This window comes from Ascaphus truei, chromosome 5, assembly GCF_040206685.1.
Source record: "Ascaphus truei isolate aAscTru1 chromosome 5, aAscTru1.hap1, whole genome shotgun sequence".
Classification (NCBI taxonomy): Eukaryota; Metazoa; Chordata; class Amphibia; order Anura; family Ascaphidae; genus Ascaphus; species Ascaphus truei.
Window position 1 is genome coordinate 283,272,489 of NC_134487.1, and position 21,125 is coordinate 283,293,613.

At 45.1% G+C, this 21,125-nt stretch overlaps 1 protein-coding gene across 7 annotated transcripts in view; it reads left to right on the forward strand.

Moving 5' to 3' along the window:
* WNK1 (WNK lysine deficient protein kinase 1) overlaps positions 1–21,125 on the forward strand; it is a 139,882-nt gene that overhangs the window by 43,701 nt on the left and 75,056 nt on the right. For all 7 annotated transcript variants that reach the window (XM_075602349.1, XM_075602351.1, XM_075602350.1 and 4 more), the window contains exons 2-4: positions 6,093–6,265; positions 10,297–10,517; positions 12,371–12,528. In XM_075602349.1, coding sequence (XP_075458464.1) covers positions 6,093–6,265; positions 10,297–10,517; positions 12,371–12,528 — 552 coding nt within the window. The remainder of the gene's footprint in view (positions 1–6,092; positions 6,266–10,296; positions 10,518–12,370; positions 12,529–21,125) is intronic.

The following is a 21,125-nucleotide window of genomic DNA, read 5'->3' on the forward strand; positions in this document are numbered from 1 at the left end:
GAGGCTGTCTGTATGATGGATGTCGGTCTCTGCTGTGCGTGTAGCGGTTTCATTTAGTGGATCTGCTATGAAACCTGAAAGATTCAGCTCTTGTAAATACTTGGCCCTTCCTCCCACTTGTGACAAAAGTGGACTCACACTTTTTTTTAATTTAAATTTTTAGACCATTCTATAACATTATTTTTAAGACCCCCCTTTGGCAACTAGAACTAAGGTTGCTCATATTTACAGCATTTTATCCTCTTATTGTGATCCGATACAACAATTGTTGAGCATTCTGCTGCTAGCTCTTGTATATAAACATTCTCTGTACCCCCCCACAGCGTGTGCTGGATGTAAGTACTTACTGATGTATTTGAGTCCCTCACTGTTGGTGTATTAACAGGAACTGAATTTGTTGGTCGTTCTTCACAAACTATATATATCTATATATCCCATTTAATGTTAAAGGCACAACGACTGGATGTACCCCTGTAAAAAGAGCATACCTTGCCACGGATTCAGAAGAACAAGAAACCTAGTCTGTAAACACTCAATCACTGAGGATGATTAGTGAAATAATTAAAATCATTTTTATGTCAACAAATGAATATAAAATTATGGGTATTAAAATCAGACACTAGTGTAGTGACTGTGACCGTAGGATAAGTACTATACGAGTGCTCACGATCATACAAAAGTGTACACTTGATGACTGATATATGGATCACATAGGGTTCTATAGAACTAGAGAAGCCCTAGATAGGGGCACAAAGGGGAGGGGTGAGTACACAGAGTCTACAATCTTATCACATTCTGGAGATTGGAGAATCCCCTTTGTGCCCCTATCTAGGGCTTCTCTATATCTAGTATCGTAGCAGCAGTTAAGGTTTGAGGACAGTCAGTGACGATGTTTGGGTTGCCATGACCTAGTTGAAAAATACATGTTTTCATAAGCCCCAAAAGAAAGGTTTTATTTTAGGTGTGATTACATCTTTTAGGGTCTGATAAGTGAGTCTGCTCTTCAGGCTTGTTTGTTGACGCTGCTCTTCAGTCTTGTTTGTTGACGCTGCTGAGGAATGAATTGTTTGTGTAGTACAGATCAGGCGTTAAAGGTCCTGGTTTGCAATTGCCTGTTAGACTTTGTCCTTTACAGTCCAGTCATGGCTTTCAGTCAATAACTGCTCACTTCCTGCTCTCACCTTCATTCATTTATGGTAAAGTGTCATGTCAGCTATGTAACCTAGCGAAACCGTGCTTGATTGCTATATGTACTTATTTTTAACTTCATTTAAGATAAAGGGAGATGTATAGTGTTAATTTAAAGGGTCGGCGGTTTCAGGGTAAGGCACTTAGCGGCAAAGTGGACGTGCGGCGGTAGCTCCTGACAGCGAATGAGTCGCAGCGATGCACTGTCTGCCATGACCAAATGTCTCCAGGGGGCTGTGGTACACTGTAACGCAATCCTTTGAAACGCTTGTGTACTGGGGCAACAAGTGTGTGTCCCACTTCATGCCAAGTTCTGTCCAGTAGTACAGCTGGGTACTGGTCATATCGGATACTTTTCCCAAATAACAGTCTTCACTTGACACGTTGCTTTGCGTTTTGGACAGCGCAGGGGTTAATTTAAGAGCGCTGTACCTATCTGAAATCCTAGCCGATGCCTGGTTACGTGCAGGACTTGTTATAACCCCGGCTATCATACGAATGTTTAAACGTAGATTTCATTTTTTTACCATCTTCCTTTTAGAATCTGCCGTCCGTTCATTTTTATAACCTGATAATTTGAGTTATACGGCTGAAACCACCAGCCTTTTTCTAGCTTGGTACTGTAAATTTGTGGTGTGCAGAGTATGAGTTTTTACAGGGTGTCCTAGCCGGGCCTGAGGTATTTGTAATTATGGTAACAGGAAGATATACGCTGCAGTAAGACATGCTGCTGGTTAAGTGGTTTAAGGGCAAAGCACAGCACTTTTTCACAAACCCCACTGAGTCTGGCGGCATTTGTTTTGGGGTTTTTTTTAAGCCTGAAACCTCTGCCAGTCTGCCGTTAATTCCACACATACCTAATCCCTGTATAAACAAATCGTAACCATGTTTATTTACTGCAAACTCCCCGTGCCCCCCACAACCAAATGGTCCAGCAATAGATTTTACAGCATGTTTCCTATGTCTGTGCATCACTGCCCAAATATTGATAACACTGAAACAAACAGAGCATCAAGCTGTTTCTACCCCCCCCCCCCCCAGTTCCCCGTAGTGCTAATGCTTGGTAGATCAGCAAGGTTTTTGTGTTTGCAAGCATGCAATGTCATCACATTTGTGGGAAAACATGTCAACAGTTTGCTGCCGGGATGTATCCCTGCTGTTTCCCCCTCACACCTGTCTGCAGTTACTGGCTGCTGATCCCTGTGACAGGGAGGGGGTTATAGTAGTGGCTGTTCTTCTTGGAACCCTAGAACCCCTCGCAGAGCCTGCAGTGCATGTGTAGACTTCTCCCTTAATGAGCACGGATATAAAACAGCTGATTTATAGGCACTGCTGGTTACCTCCCGTTTTTCTTACTGGCAGGATGTGTTCTGATGCATGTCCTGTCCCTGTCTTGTCTTTCTCTCTCCCCCCCCCTCTCACACTCCCAGCCTATTCCTAGAAAGCAGGGTAAACAGGGGGGGGGGGGCGATAATTGGGCTTTTAGAAATGGGTATTCAGTGTGTGATCTCAACAATACATGATATTCACATCCTGGAGATTTACACAAATGGTGTATGACCCAAACCCACTCTTTATCAAAGCATATGAGTAGCTCAGTGGCTAATACTAGACACATGATACAGTACATAAACCTTTGCCCCTTGCAGACGCACTTACCAGAACGCCCTCCTACTGTCTCTGTACGTCCTTCCTACTTGCTAATTAGATTGTAAGCTCTTCGGGACAGGGACTCCTTTTCCTAAATGTTACTTTTATGTCTGAAACGTTTCTTTCCATTGTGTTATTTGTATGTTATTTTTATTATGTCACGTATGTTACTGCTTTGAAGCGCTATGTACATTAGTGGCGCTATATAAAAAAAGATATATATTTTTGCGTTTTTGCCCCACCATTTATTTATTTGTAAAATTATTTATTTATTAGACCAGTGTTATCAAATACGGAAGAATTTACAATGCATCTGATCGCACGCGCGCTATTAGCGGGGGTTGGGGTTCTGCAGAATTTCGCAATATAATTATAGGGTTTCTTAACCAAAAAGTTAACTGCTGTATCAGACAATCATTTCCAAAAATTGCCCAAATTGTTACACTTGCTGGAGATATGGATGATATTGTTTCGCTATCTAAACCTAATCAAATAAATATTGCAGTTTAACCCTAACAATAGTATTGTGAATATCGAGCTTGTTTTGTTTGCTTTTCGCAAATGGCTGCCTCAGGCCTCTGTTTAATACGCTGAGAAAACCTCCCCTCCGTCCTACAGAAAAGCTCTGCTCCATTCCAATGAATCGACAAATCTTGGCTTCTTGGATAAGGGCCTTAAACGTGGAAGCCACGGGAGTGTGGTACCACTAGTGTTACTTGGGCTGAAGGAGCGGCTCAGTGAGTAAGGCCCCTGGGTTTGAATCCAGGGAGCCTGGTTCAAATTCCAGTGCTAGCTCCTTGTGACCTTAGCCAAGCCACTTTATCTGCCTGTGCTCCAGGCACCCAAAAGATTGTAAGCTCTACGGGACAGGGACGTGTGCCTGCAAAAATATGTACAGCGATGTGTACACTGTCAGTCCTGTACAAGAAAACGTAAATATATGGGAAGTATTTAAAAATATGAACTGTTTAGTTAAATACATTTGGGGGGGGGGGGGGGGGTAGTTAAGTCTAAAGATAAAGCTGTATTTCTGTTAAACACCAATCCCACAACATCCTACTATTTATTTTCATGAACATATTTTGTTTCCCGGTGCGAGGATCTCCCGCCGCATTATAATAGGCTCTGAAAAGTGACATTTCTCTCTGTCAGGGAACGGGTTAACTTGCCCCGTTATTACTTCTGTAGGGTCTGTACCCATTTTTCTGTGCTGTAGTAGTATAGACTAAAAGAGGTATATGGGATGTCGTGGATGTTTCTTGAGGTGGGAGGTGGAATTACTGGCCGCCCCTGTATCTGGCATAATGCGAGGCTTGTTCGACATACGGAGTGCTTTTAAAAAAGGCGAGGTGTGTGTGATTCCATGTGAATAATTTCATCTCGTAGCTCACTTCCTTTCCTAAAGTAGGCCAGTGGTTGGGGAGCAGACTTGTGGCTGCACAGGAAGCGGAGGGCTGGCTTTCCCAGCAGATCACACCAATCTGGGACGGGAATCTCTTAACTGGGCTGTCGCTTATTGGTGCCTCCCCACCTATCAATGTAGATAGAAGTTGCACTGTATGCTAGGAGATACTGGAGAAAAGCAGGATTGCAGACCTGCCTATGCCTTTGTCGCCGCGGCTGCGCGTGCGCCGCACACAGGGCACGGCCCTCTATGGGGCAGGCCCCAGTCGGCGTGGGCGCTCAAGGCGCGATGCGCGACCGCATTTACCAAAATACAAGATTTTTGTCTTTTGGGGCAGCGGCTGAGCATTGGTCACAGCGGTTCAGCCAATGAGGGCGAAACAGCCACGGGACATCATGGTTGCACCCCCGACCACAACCGTCGCGATCTCCTGCTCTTCACAGGTCGCGGCTCACCCAGGTGCACACGCCGCCAGGCGCTCCGACGTGTGCGTGCACGCAGTGACTGCGGCTGCAGCCTAACACGTGAATGTGCGCACAAGTGATGTTTTCATTTGCTGAATGCTATACAGTGGAGGGTTTGTCACTTTTTTACCCCCCAGTACCTTATTTAAGGTGTGGCTGAAACCTAACCCAGCTTCACATTGCAGAGCCAGTATAACCTGCCTCATACTGATGAGACCCAAAAGGTCAAAACAGCTGCCTCTGAGTAGGTTTACTGCTTATGCACTTTAACCCGGGCTGTGCTGAAAAGCTGTGTAATGCGGCAGGCATAAACGTATAGGGGTCCATGTCGAAATGGATTTGAAGCCAAAGGTGACACTGTGCTCATTTGCGTGTCATTTCCCAGAATCCCTTGCTGCAGTGGAACCACTCTATGATGGCAGATAATGGTGAAAAGCAGGGTTGCAGTCCTGTCTGAGACGTGAATGTGCTCACACGTGATATTTTCGTTTGCGCTACACTAATGTTAAAGCAGTCAGCCACGTGACACTTCTTTGCAGTTCTTAATAGAAAGAGAAGTATCTTTGCAACTCTGGTACTAGAATGTAGAATGTGAAAAATACATTACCAATAAATAACTCAATCAAGGGCTAATCCGTAACTCTTTATTTTTAACATCACTGATGAGCTTCAGATTGTAGTAGCGGAAGTTCCTGGTGAAGTAAACTTTTCACAGAACCTCCAGTTTTACCTCCAGAGTGCCTTCTGTGTCAGCAAATGTTTAATGTAAGGGTGCCCAACTCCAGTTCCCAAGGGCCACCAGCAGGTCTGGTGTTAAGGATATCCCAGGTCAGCACAGGTGGCTCAATCAGTGGCTCAGTCGAAGAGTGCACCACCTGTGCTGAAGCAGGGATATCCTTAAATCCTGGCGATCCCTGAGAACTGGAGCTGGCCACCCCTGTTTTAATGCTTTTGGTTGTATCTGAATGAATTGTGAGGATAATAGTATTTAATTATACAGTGCTGGGACAGCTCAACATAGAGTTTTGGAGCCACAAGTCCCTTCCTTATAGAGCTTGCAATCTAATTTTAGTGCCAGAGCCACAGGGAGATAACCAGCCCAAGTCACAAGGAGCTGACAGCCTTTGGAGTGGGTGAGCCCAGTTAAATGCCCAGTGACATTATCACTGAGTTTCTCCGTGATACCCATTCAACGTATTCATTGGCAGTTTTGTGTCTCTGATTACGCTTTTAAAGTACTTTCTCTTTATACCCAGTATGTTTACATGCACATCTGAACGATGCGATATTGTCACTGTTAGTGTCCCTGTAAACCTCACTGTGACCTGGCTGCCTCTTCCCTCTCTGCACAGTGAATTAACGGTCTGTCTGCTCTTCTCCTACAGGATCGCAAGCTGTCCAAGTCAGAGCGGCAGCGGTTTAAGGAGGAGGCGGGGATGCTGAAGGGGCTACAGCACCCCAACATCGTCCGGTTCTATGATTCCTGGGAGTCCACACTGAAGGGGAAAAAATGCATTGTGCTTGTAACCGAGCTGATGACCTCTGGCACCCTGAAAACGTAAGTTGGGAGAAACACTCCCTCATAAAAGGCGCACGCAAAGTAAAAGAAACACAAGCACACCCAGTAAAAGGTGTGTATACACGCACACGAATACGCATTCGCACGCATACGCATTCGCACGCACAGTAAGACGCACAAACCGTAAAAGACGCCCAAACCGTAAAAGACGCACAAACCGTAAGGCCCATGAGCACACAGACAAGCACACGTAAAAGGCGCGCGCGCGCCGTAAAAGACGCTACAAACTGTAATTGTACCTGCTCTAGAGGTAAACATTAGCATCGGAGTAAGTTATGCATTGGGAATCCAGCTTTATTTCATTCTACAGAGAAGAGATAGTGGGCGCTCAAATAGTAGTGTCCAGCCGCACCTAGCCGGTCCAAGTGATAGAACAAAGTATCAGCAGCTCCACAGCCAAGGGAGCCAGGTATAAAGGGTATATAAAATGACTTTATTCAGAAAAGAACATCACTAAGGTGGTGTACAGAGGTCCATGCATCTTCTTAGTGATCTACTTTTTTAAAATACAGTAATTGTTTATACCTGGCTCCCTCGGCTGTGCGCTGCGGATACTTTTTGTTCTATGATTTCATTCTACAGCCTTTTTCAAGAGTTTGCAAAACAGCAAGGAAAATTAAAATAACAGAAGACCAAGTAAATTTGTCAGGACAGCGTTATTTTTTATCTTTGTAAGTCATCCACATAAAATAGTTTCCAATGCTTCTCAGATTAATGATGCAACGCCAAACCATGGCACTCCTGCCAGCCAATCACAAGACACCGAATCAAGCAATTCTAGCCAATCAGGAAGCAGAACACTACCAACCAATGTCACACTACAACAGAAAAACCTATTTAATAACTTGGTCATGAAGCCACAGTAACTGAGTGTTCAACTCCCCTGTAGATATTGCAATACACACCTAAATTATAGTGTTGTGTGTATTTTGGAAAGTTCTCTACACTGTGTGGTAATCTATGAACTCGTATGTTGGTCCATTAAAAGGTATCCTAAAGTACAACTAATGTACATTTCTCCAGGACCAGTACAGCATTCTACTTCTGAAATACACACGCACACGCACACGCGCGCACATGCGCGCACATATATGCACACGTGAAGATGAAGAAATTGTCCACGGCACTCCAGGGATAGAATTGTACTTTATTTAATGCATCAAAATACAAAACATAGAAATATATGGACGACGTTTCAGGCCCTTTGTCAAGGTCCCACACGTGTGCACACACACGTAGGAATGTGTATGAGGGGTACTTTCAGGATATTTCGATTCTGCCTGAGGGGTGTCTGTCTGGTGCAGCAGGAAGTTTGGGAGGAAATGGGTGGGTTTGGGGCTTTGTGCAGCTGAGGTCTCTGCACAGAGGAAAGGAATGTTTGGAATGTCACAGTAATGGAGCTCATCATCAGACCCTTTATCACTCCCATGCCATGTGAAAACCAGTGCTGCCCTCTACTGCTGGATAGGGTGATGTGCAGGCTGGAACGCACTATGGTTCAGTCAGTGTCTGACACATCTCAATCATGAGGCATGAAAAAGTTGGCGTAAATACTGTGTCCCGGATTAGCTGGTGCAATGCACATGGCGTTCTGATATCCCAGCACTAAAGCATAATATCACGTTCTGTTTGTATACTATACACCCATCCAGCTGAACACAGGCGCAGTAGCCCGGCTTGTTGTCTGACAGCCATATAATACTGTTAGAATTGTGGTTAGTGGTGCCTGTATAATATACAGAGAACCCAGATGCAAAGATTTAAGTTACTAATTAGTATTTCCATGCAAATCTTGTTTATATAGTGTCATTTTTCAATGGCTCCCACTATACTGTTAGTTTGTAGGCTCTACGGGGCAAGATTTCTTATTCCTTACATCTCAGTTTACGGCTCCTATCCCATGTTTGTACAGGTAACATGCTGGTAAATGTTGCCGTGTCCATTATTATGAATTAATTTAGCAAAATGACTGTTCTCCTGCGTCTTCTGGCGTCATTTGCCGGGGACCAGGTAAGGGATCTTGCAGAGGTCTCGCGCTCCCCCGGCATATAATTTAAATGTTTTGGGGAAGAGCGCAGGGTCTCTGTAAGCGCTGCTCAAACCCCCCCCCCCCCCCCCCAGTTTGTGCACCATTGCTCTAGAGCAGGGGCGCTCGACTCCAGTTCTCAAGACCCCTCAAATGGTCAGGTTTTAAGGATATTCCTGCTTCAGCAAAGGCTGCTCAATCAAAATGACTGAGCCACTAATTGAGTTGTGGCGTTTGCAGGGGGTGGCAGCATTTGTCGTCTTCTACCCACAGTACTCAAAATAATCCAGGATATCATTGTGTCTGTTTTTGGGTCAGATATGTTAATGCATCGAAAGCGACCTCAGGTGCCCGAGCGGGATACTGATTACCGTACAGCTCATGTCTCAGTCGAGGAGGAGGAGGAGCTGCCTTTCATGTTTCCCGTTGTTTTTCTTTGTCTTGCTCTTGTTGAAAGGCCCTTTCCTTCCATCTCTTGAGCCTGTTGTCAGTGTCCCTTCAGTGAAGTGCCCACTCTGGTTTCCTTTTGGCCAAAATTAGCATCACTAGCAGCAGCTGTAGTGACACCAAACCCCATTGAATTTGGTGGTTCCATTTTCATTCAACGGCGAGAGATTTGGCTAGGAAGAAGGTTTATCTTGGCGTCTGCCTCACATGGAGTCCATGTCCCACACACCGCTGTTTTATCTGAGAACCTCTCTGAAGCAGCAGTGGGGGTGTTACTGTGAGGCAGAAATATAGCCCGAGTTTGACCCAGTCCGTAATAAAACATCAGTGTAAATCAGATGTTTTTCATCCCATTCTGTTGATGTCCATGGTAGTCTTTGTGCGATAGTGCCTTTATTGGAACAATTGCAGATTGATAAATAACCCCCTAATTGTCAACTTGCGACTCGGGCCATAGGCAGGTTTGGCTTATAAGGACCACACCGTTTTGACACTACAGTCGTAGTACCGGGTTACAAAACGCTGACCGTTGGAGCTCAAACATGAATCTCCCAAGCAATTCAGACTCTTCCAGTCGCTCCTTTTATCACTCAGTGGTGGTGATGGGCCCTGCCTGCCATGCTGCTATTCTATTCTTTAATGTCCAGTCGTCACAGGCTGCAGGGCCGTGTAACGTCTCTTCATGGTGCGAGTCCTGCCTGCTTTGATGTAGCAGGTTTTTTCCAGAAGGATTATCGCGGCCCATTTCATTCCAAGCTGTGTCTTTGAACCAGAGAAGCCACATTAATGGGGATTAATGTGTGGTGGCACACGGCCAGGTGACTTCACCCAGCTTCCATCATGACAAGAGAACCAAGTACCAGTTGTTGCTGTATTTGTGGCACCCACTGTGCTCAATTCATGGCCGAGTAGAATCTAACAGCATCAGCTCTGTAGAATTAACATGCAGACACGTCCCCGTGCATGACGTCATTATACAGTGGGAACATAGAAGATATAAAAAACCGACTTGGACTGTAAGCTCTACAGGCAAGATCCTGAAAAATACTATTTATAGTGCTAGGCTATGTATGAAATCTTTTAATTATTAACCTCTTGAGTGCCTGAAGGACCTGTAGCGCATTTCATTGCAGGCCACTTTGGCACTCAAACGGGTTTAATAAGCTGCTGGCAGCCAGAGCTTCCATTGACCTATAAAACTGTGCATTCAGTCTCTTCATAATCTCAACAGTCCCTGACGTGAACAAAAAAATCCTCTTCTCACTCACCCGCTGCATATTTGCAGAGGGAAGGAGTTGCTGTCCTGTAGAGCTTGCGATTTTGTTGGTGTGGAGAGGCCGGCATTAAGCGTAGGTGTATGAATACTGCGTGACGGAGGAGCAGGACCTGTATTGGAGTTGGACAGACCTCTGTATACAACTCTGACTACAAAGTACTTGCCAACCTTACTTTTGGGGTTTTGCTGTTTCTGTTTCCGTTTCTTGGTCTCCTTCTGATACAGAGAAACTTTAGCTTTCCCTTCTATTTTTTTTTCCAGGTACTTGAAGAGGTTCAAGGTGATGAAGATCAAAGTTCTTCGGAGCTGGTGTCAACAGATCCTGAAAGGGTTGCAGTTTCTCCACACTCGCACCCCTCCCATCATCCACAGGGACCTCAAGTGCGACAACATTTTCATCACCGGCCCTACAGGGTCTGTGAAGATCGGGGACCTGGGCCTGGCCACTTTGAAGCGGGCTTCTTTTGCCAAGAGTGTCATAGGTGAGGTCCATTTCATTTTTCTTTCCATTCCCAGTTAATCCTACATGGTTTGGTAACACATGATGGATAGCTTTGTTCAGAGCACCAGAAGGTACAGATCCCACAGAGCCCTCTATAAAACCTCTTTCTGCAAGACAGCGCTGGTAGAACCGGGCAAGTCCTCTCCCTACATATGTGACCAATGGGGGTTTTTAAATCGTGGCAACGTCTGTTTTGTATTCAGTTGGTCCGACTATAAGGTATCGGAAGCTGCGAATAATCCAGTTGTGGAAGAGCTCTTTATTGCTGATAAACTGTGCAGATTTGTTGCATCTAATAGACGTGCAGAGAATTTGCTGGGACCGTCTGGATACCCTCAAATGTCTGCACTCCAGGACCTCCCATTAGTTGCTGCAAATTACAGCGAAAAACACATTCCCACAGACGTTCTCTGCTAACGGAGTATTTACTCAGCGCTGTCTTTATCCACATATGAAAGTGTTTTATAGGCAATATATTCCAGGGTTTTTTTTGGTAATCAATGCGCTTGGCTAATTCTATTTGTGATGTCACTTAGACCAAAGGTTGGGTCTCTAATGTCCCTCCATTTTTGGCAATTTTGCATTTCCCCTCCTGTTTCCTCAATGGTAGGGTTTGGTAGATCTCATTTTTAATCCCTTTGGTGCTGGAAAATGCATCAATGTCAAATTTTGGGATGCTGCTTTTGCCTGCGGACCCCAGCATGGACATCCACATTCAGGGGGGCGGGGGGTTGGGTTGTAGGCCACTGGGGATGTCGCCATTCTCTTGTTTGGAATTGTGACACCGCCACAGCTGCTGGTCACATGGATTTATTTCTGTACCTCCTCCCGCATTGTATCCCTGGGCCGCCCCAGGATTTGCAAGCTCTGCAGCCCACTGCTGCATTAGTCCCTCATTCTGAATATCACAACCTCACAACCTCTTTGTGTTTGAGTGTCTTTTTGCCTGTAGGGTATGGCTCACCCTTAGTGGCTGCAGTAGGCCATTAGTGTGTACTGCAGTTCATACGGTAAGTATGTGAAGAGAAGGTCTCTGGTGAGTGGCCTGTGCAGAAAGCCGTTTACATTGTGATGCACTGTGATATCTGGATTAATCATTGGCCGTTTCCCATTGCAAGGTCTTGCTACCCTGCCGTTTAACCAGGTGAATGGAGAGCTGTGTACCAGACCAGTCTGATTTTTAACTGGTTCTTCCTTCCAACAGCAGGTGGCGCTCTGTGTCCCAGGTATGTACAGGCAGGAGAGAGGGGTCTTGTTACACTGCCTGAGAAGGTATTAGCTGGTCTAGCTGCTCATGTGCAGGCTGCTCTCTGCATGTCTCTCCATTTACTTGGTGTTTGAAAGTTAGCGTTGCAGTCTAGTGGTGCAATGTATCACCGTGTTTTCTTTATTTACAAACAAAAACTTAAATATCTAACAGAAAATGGATTTTTAAATGACACCTTCCTTTTCTAGATATAGCCTAATCTTTAAAAACAAAATGGTGTCTAGAAAGAGCTGCCTCAATGTTTAAAAGTATTATTCTCTCCTGTAGTAGAACACAGTAGAACTGCTTTATTGCACTTTTTCCTCTGGTGTCCAGTTCCAAATTGACAAAGGATCCTTCATACCCCCTCCATGTCCCTCACTCCGAGGCCTTGCAATGGAAGACATCTACACTTTAATTTTGCAACAGACTAACTAAGAAGCTTTCCTCCTTTTTTTTTCTCCCCCCCCTTTGCCCCCCGCTCTCTCACAGGTCTCCGGTCCCCGCGCCTGCCCGCGGTGAGCACAACCACCAGCCCCTGCTCGCTTTGAGACAATTTAGAGTCTGAACCGTTCTTTTAATTTAAGGTACCCCTGAGTTCATGGCCCCAGAGATGTATGAAGAGAAATACGATGAGTCCGTTGACGTTTATGCCTTTGGGATGTGCATGCTTGAGATGGCCACGTCCGAATACCCTTACTCCGAGTGCCAAAACGCGGCGCAGATCTACCGGCGAGTCACCAGCGTAAGTGTCTTCCCAGCCACTCCTCGTCTCGCGGCGCACTGCAGGCTCTCCAGTTTGAGGCCCTGTTCTGGCACATATCCGTGAAGAAGTAGTCTTTGTCTGAAGTGAGGACGGTAAACATTTTTGCTTCCACATGTAGAGCAGGGGGCGGGCAACACCAGTCCTCAAGGACCACAAACAGGCCAGGTTTTCAGGCTATCCCTGCTTCAGCACAGGTGGCTCAATCGGTGGCTCAGTTGAAGACTGCACCACCTGTTCTGAAGCAGGGATATTCTTAATATGTGGCCCTTGAGTACTGGAGGTGGCTACCCTTTCTGTAGAGCAATCTCACATTACCCCTTGACCACAGAACAGAATACTGGTCTGAAATGAGTTCTTGTATGTATTTTATATGTGCACTTTTGGTCACATCCGAAGTCTGTTATGTAGGTGACAGTTCTTAAAGGATGTTTGCTGCCAATAACCATTGTTCATAAAATGAAAATTTTACTTGGTGCAAAGGTACATATATTTCACAAAAAAATTCAGATAGATGCACACAATAATCAGTGCCCTGCTTATACGTACATATTTATTCATTTCTCCTAGGAACCCCTATTATGTGTGTTACTTGGCCAGCAAAACCATAATTTTGTAATGAGTCGTCGACGGCCTTCTTTTTATAGCCTCAGCAATCAAAAACCCCACAAGTGGAGGCCTGCGACACGCTGGATCACGCTAATGGAGCTTTACATGAAAAATGTATTTTTCACACTGTCGGGAAATGCTGGGTTCCTGATTACCGAAACTGCACTACAGCAGAATATTTGTATTCTCTATATTGTAACTGCTTTAGGAGTAGACTGACCTCAGAGGAACACTACACAGGTGTGTTCATGAACTCCGCTCTTATAGCCCCTATTGTCATGCTTGACATGCAGAGGGCGCCCCCCCCCCCCCCTGTTTCTCCCTTGTGGTTCAGTTCACCCGGTGGAAACACACGTGTCACAAGCTGTAAGCAGGGGATTAGAAGGCTGTGACATGTTTGAGATAGAGAGAACAGCGAGGTCTTCATGCCTGCCATCTTGTGCTAAAGCCAAGATTCTCGGCCACTTTCTGGCACTCACTGCAGAGCGGGAGCGGGTGGGTGATGGTTGGGGCCGTCTCATAGCCCAGCACTACGCATGTGACTCTTGGCAGCTTTCAGAGAAGGTGTCTGTTACTAAGGGACGTTTTTCAGTATGGGAGGAGAAAAGACTTTGTTGATGTTTTGCCTGACTAACTGCTTTTTTCAGCGTCCGTTTATTATTAATTTTATCCCAGGCAGACAGTGTATGCAGTACTTTCCAGTGAAATTAGGAGGACAGGTTAAAAACCCAGGGGTTTACATGATTATTAGCAACACGAGCACCAACCATGTAAACAAGGGGAAAAGAATATCCCTTCCCCAGAGAGCTTACAGTCTAATAGGGTAAGGGAGACCTACAGAAACATTAGGAAACTATGGCCCTGTGTGATACCCAAGTATGGTGGATCTCTCAATGCAAGATACACAGTGCGGGTTACATTATCCTGAGGGAGATGAATGTACTGTCATTCTCGTGCTGTTTGACTGAGCCTTAATTAAAGATGGGAAGAGTGTTTCACCGGTGTTGGTGAGAACAGCATATTACTGTGTAACATTAAGACCCATATTTGCTAAAAGGTGCTCATTCTTGCCACACCAGGAAGCCCCTTTAATTGAACAGGCTTTTAGATGTGCTATGGATTAGCACCATTTAGTAACTTTGGGCCTAAGTGCATTGTCATTGGCACTTCTGAAAAGTCAACACTGGTGGCGTTTTTCAAATGCTCAGATTGTTAAAACAGCAGTGACAGTTCCCAGCGAGATAAACCCGCAGATAACACGGCCCTGTGAGTGTGCTCATCGAACCCAGGGTACTGCATCTGCAATTGTCCAATGTTCCTTCTGTTTGCACAGAGAACCGATAACGGGGCACATGTGGCAGGCTTCCTGCACACTAAGCGTTTCAGGAACCACGCCAGAGACCCCCCAGAGACTACCTCCGGTTATAGCCGAGGGTGGGGGGGGGGGGGGGGGGCATTTCGTGCATTTAAAGCAGCAATCCCCTATACTCGCCATAAACCAGGTTCCCTTTCTTTTTACTCCGGCGTAGTCCCTTTGCTGTTATTTGCCGTTCTGCCCTGTTTTCCGGTTTGGAAGTCTCATTTGCAGGTAGTCTGCTTTCCTCCCAGGAATACTAAATTGGCTGCTGCTATCCCACACATTAAAAGTACAGATTGCTAGGGTAACAGCAGATACCAGAGGAATGATAACGTGCTAAAAAAAAATCTGTAAGGTCTAAAGGGGAAAAAAGAGCAAGAAATGTATCTGTGCAATATAAACCTTGTGGCGTTACGTTATTTTGGGGGTGCACTGCTGCTTTAAATCCCACCTAGCTGGGGTCACCAATAGAAAGCAGTGGCGCCATATTGCTTATTTCTATTCATTATAGTACTGGTCATTTTGGATTCAGAGCGCTGAATGGTAAGAGGGCTTTCCTTTCCTGTGTGATTTGTCAATGCAAATCTTCTATAAGAAGGTTAGAGCTGCAGACTGATGTAAATGGCAGAGAAGATATGCCCGTGGGGGATTTTAATGCATTGCACCAACGCTCCCAAGTGTGTAGTAGCGCAGCAGATAAAAGTGCAGCTCACGTGGCTGTTCCCACCACATGTTCCGTACACTCGCATGACATGGGCTGAATTGGACCCTTTTGGCAATGCACTCGTCATTTAATCTCCGTAATGTTTGTTTCGTTAACACTGTTACTAGGAATATTTTGTGCTGCCTGGACGTTGTGTTATGTTCCCTGGACGTTGTGTTATGTTCCCTGGACGTTGTCGCAAAACAGAACCCTCTGTACTGAGGTTTGGATTTGTCTGAGGTCCTCCACTCCAATCCTCAAGGTGGCTCATCTGTGCTGAAGCAGGCACTTTGACTGAGCCGCCTGTGCTGAAGCAGGGATGACCTGAAGGCCCCGCTTGTCAGTGGAGAGCCCCTGACTTGAGTGGTGGGGGATTCCGTCGCTGCGCACTAACAAACTTTCATAAAATCACCAGTTTCGCCACAGTCGGTGACCCTCAGCGCTGGCGTTGGGAGGAGGAATAGTTTCCGTCGTGTCGATCCTTTTTCTACCTGCACATTTCATTCTCCGTGTCTCCAAGGGGCAAAGAAAGCTGATGATAGTAACATGTGAACCATGTTGCAGCCGAAAAATGTAGGGATTTGATGCCATAATTTTTTTTTTTTTTTTTAAAAGATCAGACCGGCTTAATTATTTATCTTTTAAAATGTTTAATATTGAGCCCTCCCAATAAGTCTGATTTTCAAATCCCTCAGTTTACAGACATGATTAATCCGCGAATGATTTGTTTTGTGTAAAGTAATTGTAATGCTGTCATTAACCAAACAGGTAAATGTGCAGGACGATGGGTATTAAACGAGGGTTTTGTGCACGTTTTAAACCAGATATTATTTTGTCGCTGGAAACCAAACAATTTCTCACTTCAAGGGTACGCTACATGGATAAGCAGCCAAAATCCTACAAGATGTCCCTGAAGTTCTCGGAAGAAGCGCTGTGGGAATGCAAGTGAAGGGCGACACCAACAAGCAATGTCATCCACAATCCTATAGCAATAACTGATTCAAAACAACCAGCATCTCATCTCTTGTCCTTTGGGAACAAAGTTCTGTTTCTTTAATTCAACCAACTTACATGAAAGTGTTACATTTAGGTGCCGGCGACGCGACGTCGGGCTGCGGTCACTGGAAAAATCAAATTGAGATGACTTCCAGCGATCGCGACCAAGCCGGCACTCCGACGGAGGCCATGCATTTGTTTTGACGCGACGTCGCGTCTCCGGCACTATAAGCGCAGGCTTAACTTGTGCCTGCTGCATTTAACTCAGCAACCTGCCCTCCCTCACCCAGAAAGATCTGTGCGCCCCCCCTCCACCCTCCCTCCCAAACTTCAGGGGACTCCTCTGGTACCCGGTAAAAGGGATTTAAATTTGATGTATTTTCCTGAAAAAAAATAAAACCAAAATACAAACATGGCCGCTTGAGTCACCAATAGACAGCGGTGATGTCGGCTGCCGGAGTGAGACCAGACCTCGCGGTTATTTTGTGTCTGGCAGCTCCGTGGAACCCGAGTTCAGGTAAGAACGAGAACATTCTGAGCACAAGGAGGGCTGCTTTAAGAAACGGTAGGGTGCAGGCTAGCAGATAACCGCTGCGGAGTGTAATGGTACTCCAGCCTGGCTAAAAGCCCCGAGGGTGTGCAGTGAAAGGGCAGTGCGTCCTTGTGACTCCTGTCCCACTGTGGGGCCTCAATCCGTGCCCCTGTCTGTATTCACCTGGCATTTCACAAGCTTAGTAGCTTCGTCCACTTGTATTGTCAGGTTCCGGTTACATGTTACACAGTACAGGGGGAGGCTGTGAGAGACTGACCGGTGTTATTATATAGAGGATGTGCTCCCTCTGCTTCTGTATAAAATTCCTCTGCAAATGAGACATTACATATAATGTGCAATCCCTTTATAAAACGGCCGTACTATGTAACTGGCTGCTGTGCAGAAAAGTATTAATGATTTAAAGCAAATATTGGGCTGTTTCTTTAAAAGTTAAGGAAATGAATCAACGGATTTTTTTGTTTACAGTTGGAACTCCCTATTCCTGGGATACATACTGGGGAAGTTACTGTTAATCCTTCCTGTTTTTTTCTAAAGGGGATTCAATGGCCATCCAATAGGAAGCCATGACGGATGATGATGCAGCTTCCTATTGGCCTGAGATTTGGTAGCCATTTTGTTTCCCCTGAGGAGATAAACCCAGTAACTTCACCGGTAAGTATCTCTGGATACGGGTGATCCAGGAGCTAAAAATAGTGACGTTTGTCTCGGGGAGTCTCCTGATTTAAAAAAAAAATATGTGGCAGGAACAGCTTTTATTAAAGGAAGGCGATTGTTAATCAAGTTGTTACCTCATGGAGTAATTGGAAGTAAGGAGAAGGGGCAGCCGAGAGGGGAACTTTGCTATGCAGCATAATGCCTAACTCAGGGGGAGTGTCACATGAAAGGGAGGAGCTGGCGGGAGTCAAACCACTGCAAGTATTCAACTTATTTTGTTAATAAATTAACTTTAAAAGGGAATATAAAACTATTTGTGTCCAAATGAGTTGCAGGCGTCTCCGGCAGGGAAAGCATTAAGGAGATTTCATTTGGGCTCTAGGACGACTCCCTATGAAAGAGGAGGATCTTATCTAAACAGTAGTGCATAAAGGAAAGAGCTGTAGTCTGCTTTGGTTTGAGAATGTATTCCCCAAAGAAGTGTTGATTGTGTTCATTGAATAATAATAAGTGTTGTAATAGTAGGTGCGGTTGTTTTTTTGCTGTTAACGGGCACGAGATGGATGAGTACTTCCGAGAACCCGGGCCCATGGGATGTTCGAGTGGCTGTATATACTTAGTGTTTGTTCTAATGACGGTGAGAGGCTTAATAGGTTAAAACGTGGGCAATATGACTATTTTTTATTGAAAACAAGCCACATAAGTATTATGTTATTTTGGAAGGCTTCTTCTGCACGTTTGTAATGATTGCTTGGATGGAATGTGCATCATTTTGCTTACCTTTTTGAGGTGGGGCAAACTAGACCGACCGTGCCCCCCCCACCCTCCCTCTGACTCCCATTGTAGATTAAAACAATGGAAGAAGTTGTCCAGGTAAAAACACCTTACATTTCTTCTAAAATATAATAAAGCAAAGCATTTAATCAAATTGTGTTAAAGGTGGAGTTCTCCTCCCTCCACCCCCCCAATGTGACCCATTTTGAAAAAAGTGGATATTTAATTTTTAAAGGCCTCAGCCTGCTGTAGAGTTGTTTATTCTCACTTCATCCACCAGGTAGCACAGAGATGTTTTCCAAGAAGACTAGAAAGGGTCTCATCAGAAACAATGTCTTGGCTGTTAGGTGCCGGAAGGTGATTGTGTGATCACATGACTGCAATCTGGCCACACATCATGACCAATGAGATCGGAGGCTGGAGCGTCATAAGGCCCCCAGAGTACCGCTTAATATAACATCCCCCCAACATCATGGGCACTTAAGGGGTGAGACTTCAGGCAGTCTTCTTTGAAGTCTACAAATGTTAGGTTTTGGGCTAATTTTTTTTTTTTTCGGAATAAAATGCATAGTTTAAAAAAAAAAAAAAAAACAATAGGTGAGCAAATAAAAAGCTAGAGGTGAAAATCCCCTGTATTGTAGAGGTGAAGAAATCTTTGAAGAGCATAAGCACGCAGGAGGAAACGCACCCTTAATCCTTTTGGGGCTCCATTACGTAGTAGCTACATCATATGCCGTTTGCTTGGGGAAATGACGCTCTGCGCTCCTGTTGTGGTCTGAGGAACAGAAGAGGACGACTACTCTTGCTCGTTCTGTCATCAGCGACGACTCTCGCCAGGCGTGATGGTGTGGTGCCGAGCGGCCCTGGCACACAAGGGGTTAATAACGCTTAATGACTTCATTACATTTTATTACATGTGATATTGTTAGTACCTACTGCAGCATAAGCAGGAACGGTACCTGTGCATATGCTTTGCACTTGGAGCGTAACATGGCTCGTAGTGTTCAGTGTACAAATTGTCCCCGATTGTTTGTGCTTAAGGTCTTGATAAGTAATCTGTTGCTTTCCATTCGTTGTTGGAGCCAGCAGTTTCTCTGTTTTTCTTATGGAGTTGAATAGCAAATCGGTATTTCTGTAACTGCAAAACCGCCTCCGATCCGATCCCTTTCTGTGATCACAAACTGCATGGCCAGAATTGATCAGATCAGGAACGCTGCTACTGTCGCAGTCGCCCACTACTGTTCTGTTACCCTAGATTAGTGACTTCAATTGATTTTGTTTATTTTTGAGCAGCTGAAGGTTTGAATTGATAATAAATTACTTTCTTACTAGTGCCCTGCTCCCGGGGGAGAAATATTTACCAAGCATTGCCACATAGCAGCATACACATGTTGAATGTTTACTAGCTTTCCATATTGAGATGTACAAGTTATATGAATCAAAAGAACCAGTATTGTGGGAAATGCTGCTTACATTGCTGCTTTAAGACTTTTGCCATGGGGGGGGGGGGGGGGGAAGGACAGCGGTCCCACATCGAAGGGCAGCTGGGGCCCTGCGGGCAGATGCCTAACTTGAACACAACTTCCTGCACTGCTTGGGAAGGGAAGAGGGGCATAAACGCCTGCGGGCCACAGGTTGGCCACCCCTGTCTTATTGGCACGCCACCCCTGTCTTATTGGCACGCCACCCCTGTCTTATAGGCACGCCACCCCTGTCTTATAGGCACGCCACCCCTGTCTTATAGGCACGCCACCCCTGTCTTATAAGCACGCCACCCCTGTCTTATAGGCACGCCACCCCTGTCTTATAGGCACGCCACCCCTGTCTTATAGGCACGCCACAGTATTTGCAAAAAAGATACATGCGGTTTATCCATTAGGTTACATCAGTGCCAAAGTAATGTAATTTATGGCCCACAAGTATCTTATTGCAGATAATTATGGCTGCCTGCAAAGTTCTTCTCACTGAAATAACAAAGCGACATTTATTTAAAGGCCAAATGTGTCTATTTTTATTAACTCCCAACATATTTTTATTTGTATTTACAAAATGGCAAACTACTGTAGAAGAGGATTTCTCTACTGTGGTCAGGATAAAAAGGCAGATTAAAAGCAATTCACACCTTTTTTTCTTTTCAGAATAATTTAGTTCACTTTTGATGTCATATCTGTTTGCCTTTACGGACATGTTAAAAGCTGTCAGATTATTTAACCCTTGCTGCAGCTTGTTTCTTTTCTTACACAAATGCCACAACACTTTTGGCAGACTGGAAAAATAAACGAACTTAAATATGCAGTTTAATTGCATGAAAACTTTCACAGCATTTGTAAAAGTATGAAACTGACAAAGTGGAGTTCTGTTTTAAACTGCCGGTCACTGCATCTTCAGAGTGACCAGGTCTGACAGCAGGAACGGGCTGTGTTGAATATCTGCGGTAGGTCGGTGACCTCGTGCGGTGACGACAATTCTTGTGAAAACATTTCTCCTCTGCGCTGCGGGAGAACACTGCCCCGTTAATCTGTCGTTTTTATTTTTGGGAAGTTACCTGCATGACGACAAAGTAAAAGGAACGGACATACAGCCCCTTTTAGCTCTTAAAGCTAGAAAATATATGGAGGGCTGGACCTGAGCATGTTTCTGTGAGCCAGTACCAGTGATGGATTACGTTCTCTGGAGCGTTGTGTGCAATGGCTTATCCGTATAATAAAATCGATGAGACCCCTGGCATGAAGATGGAGGCAAAGGGACGACACTAAAACGGACATACAAATTGTAACTGTGCTCAAAAAAGCTGATTACTGGGGAAATCGATGGCTATTACACAGTGTGCTCAATCTGTTAAGGCCTGGGTGAAGGGTCCAAAATCCAGCGTTCCCCCTAGAAAGGGGAATACCTTGTGGTAAAAACGGAAAAACCAGACAAGCACAGCTTGT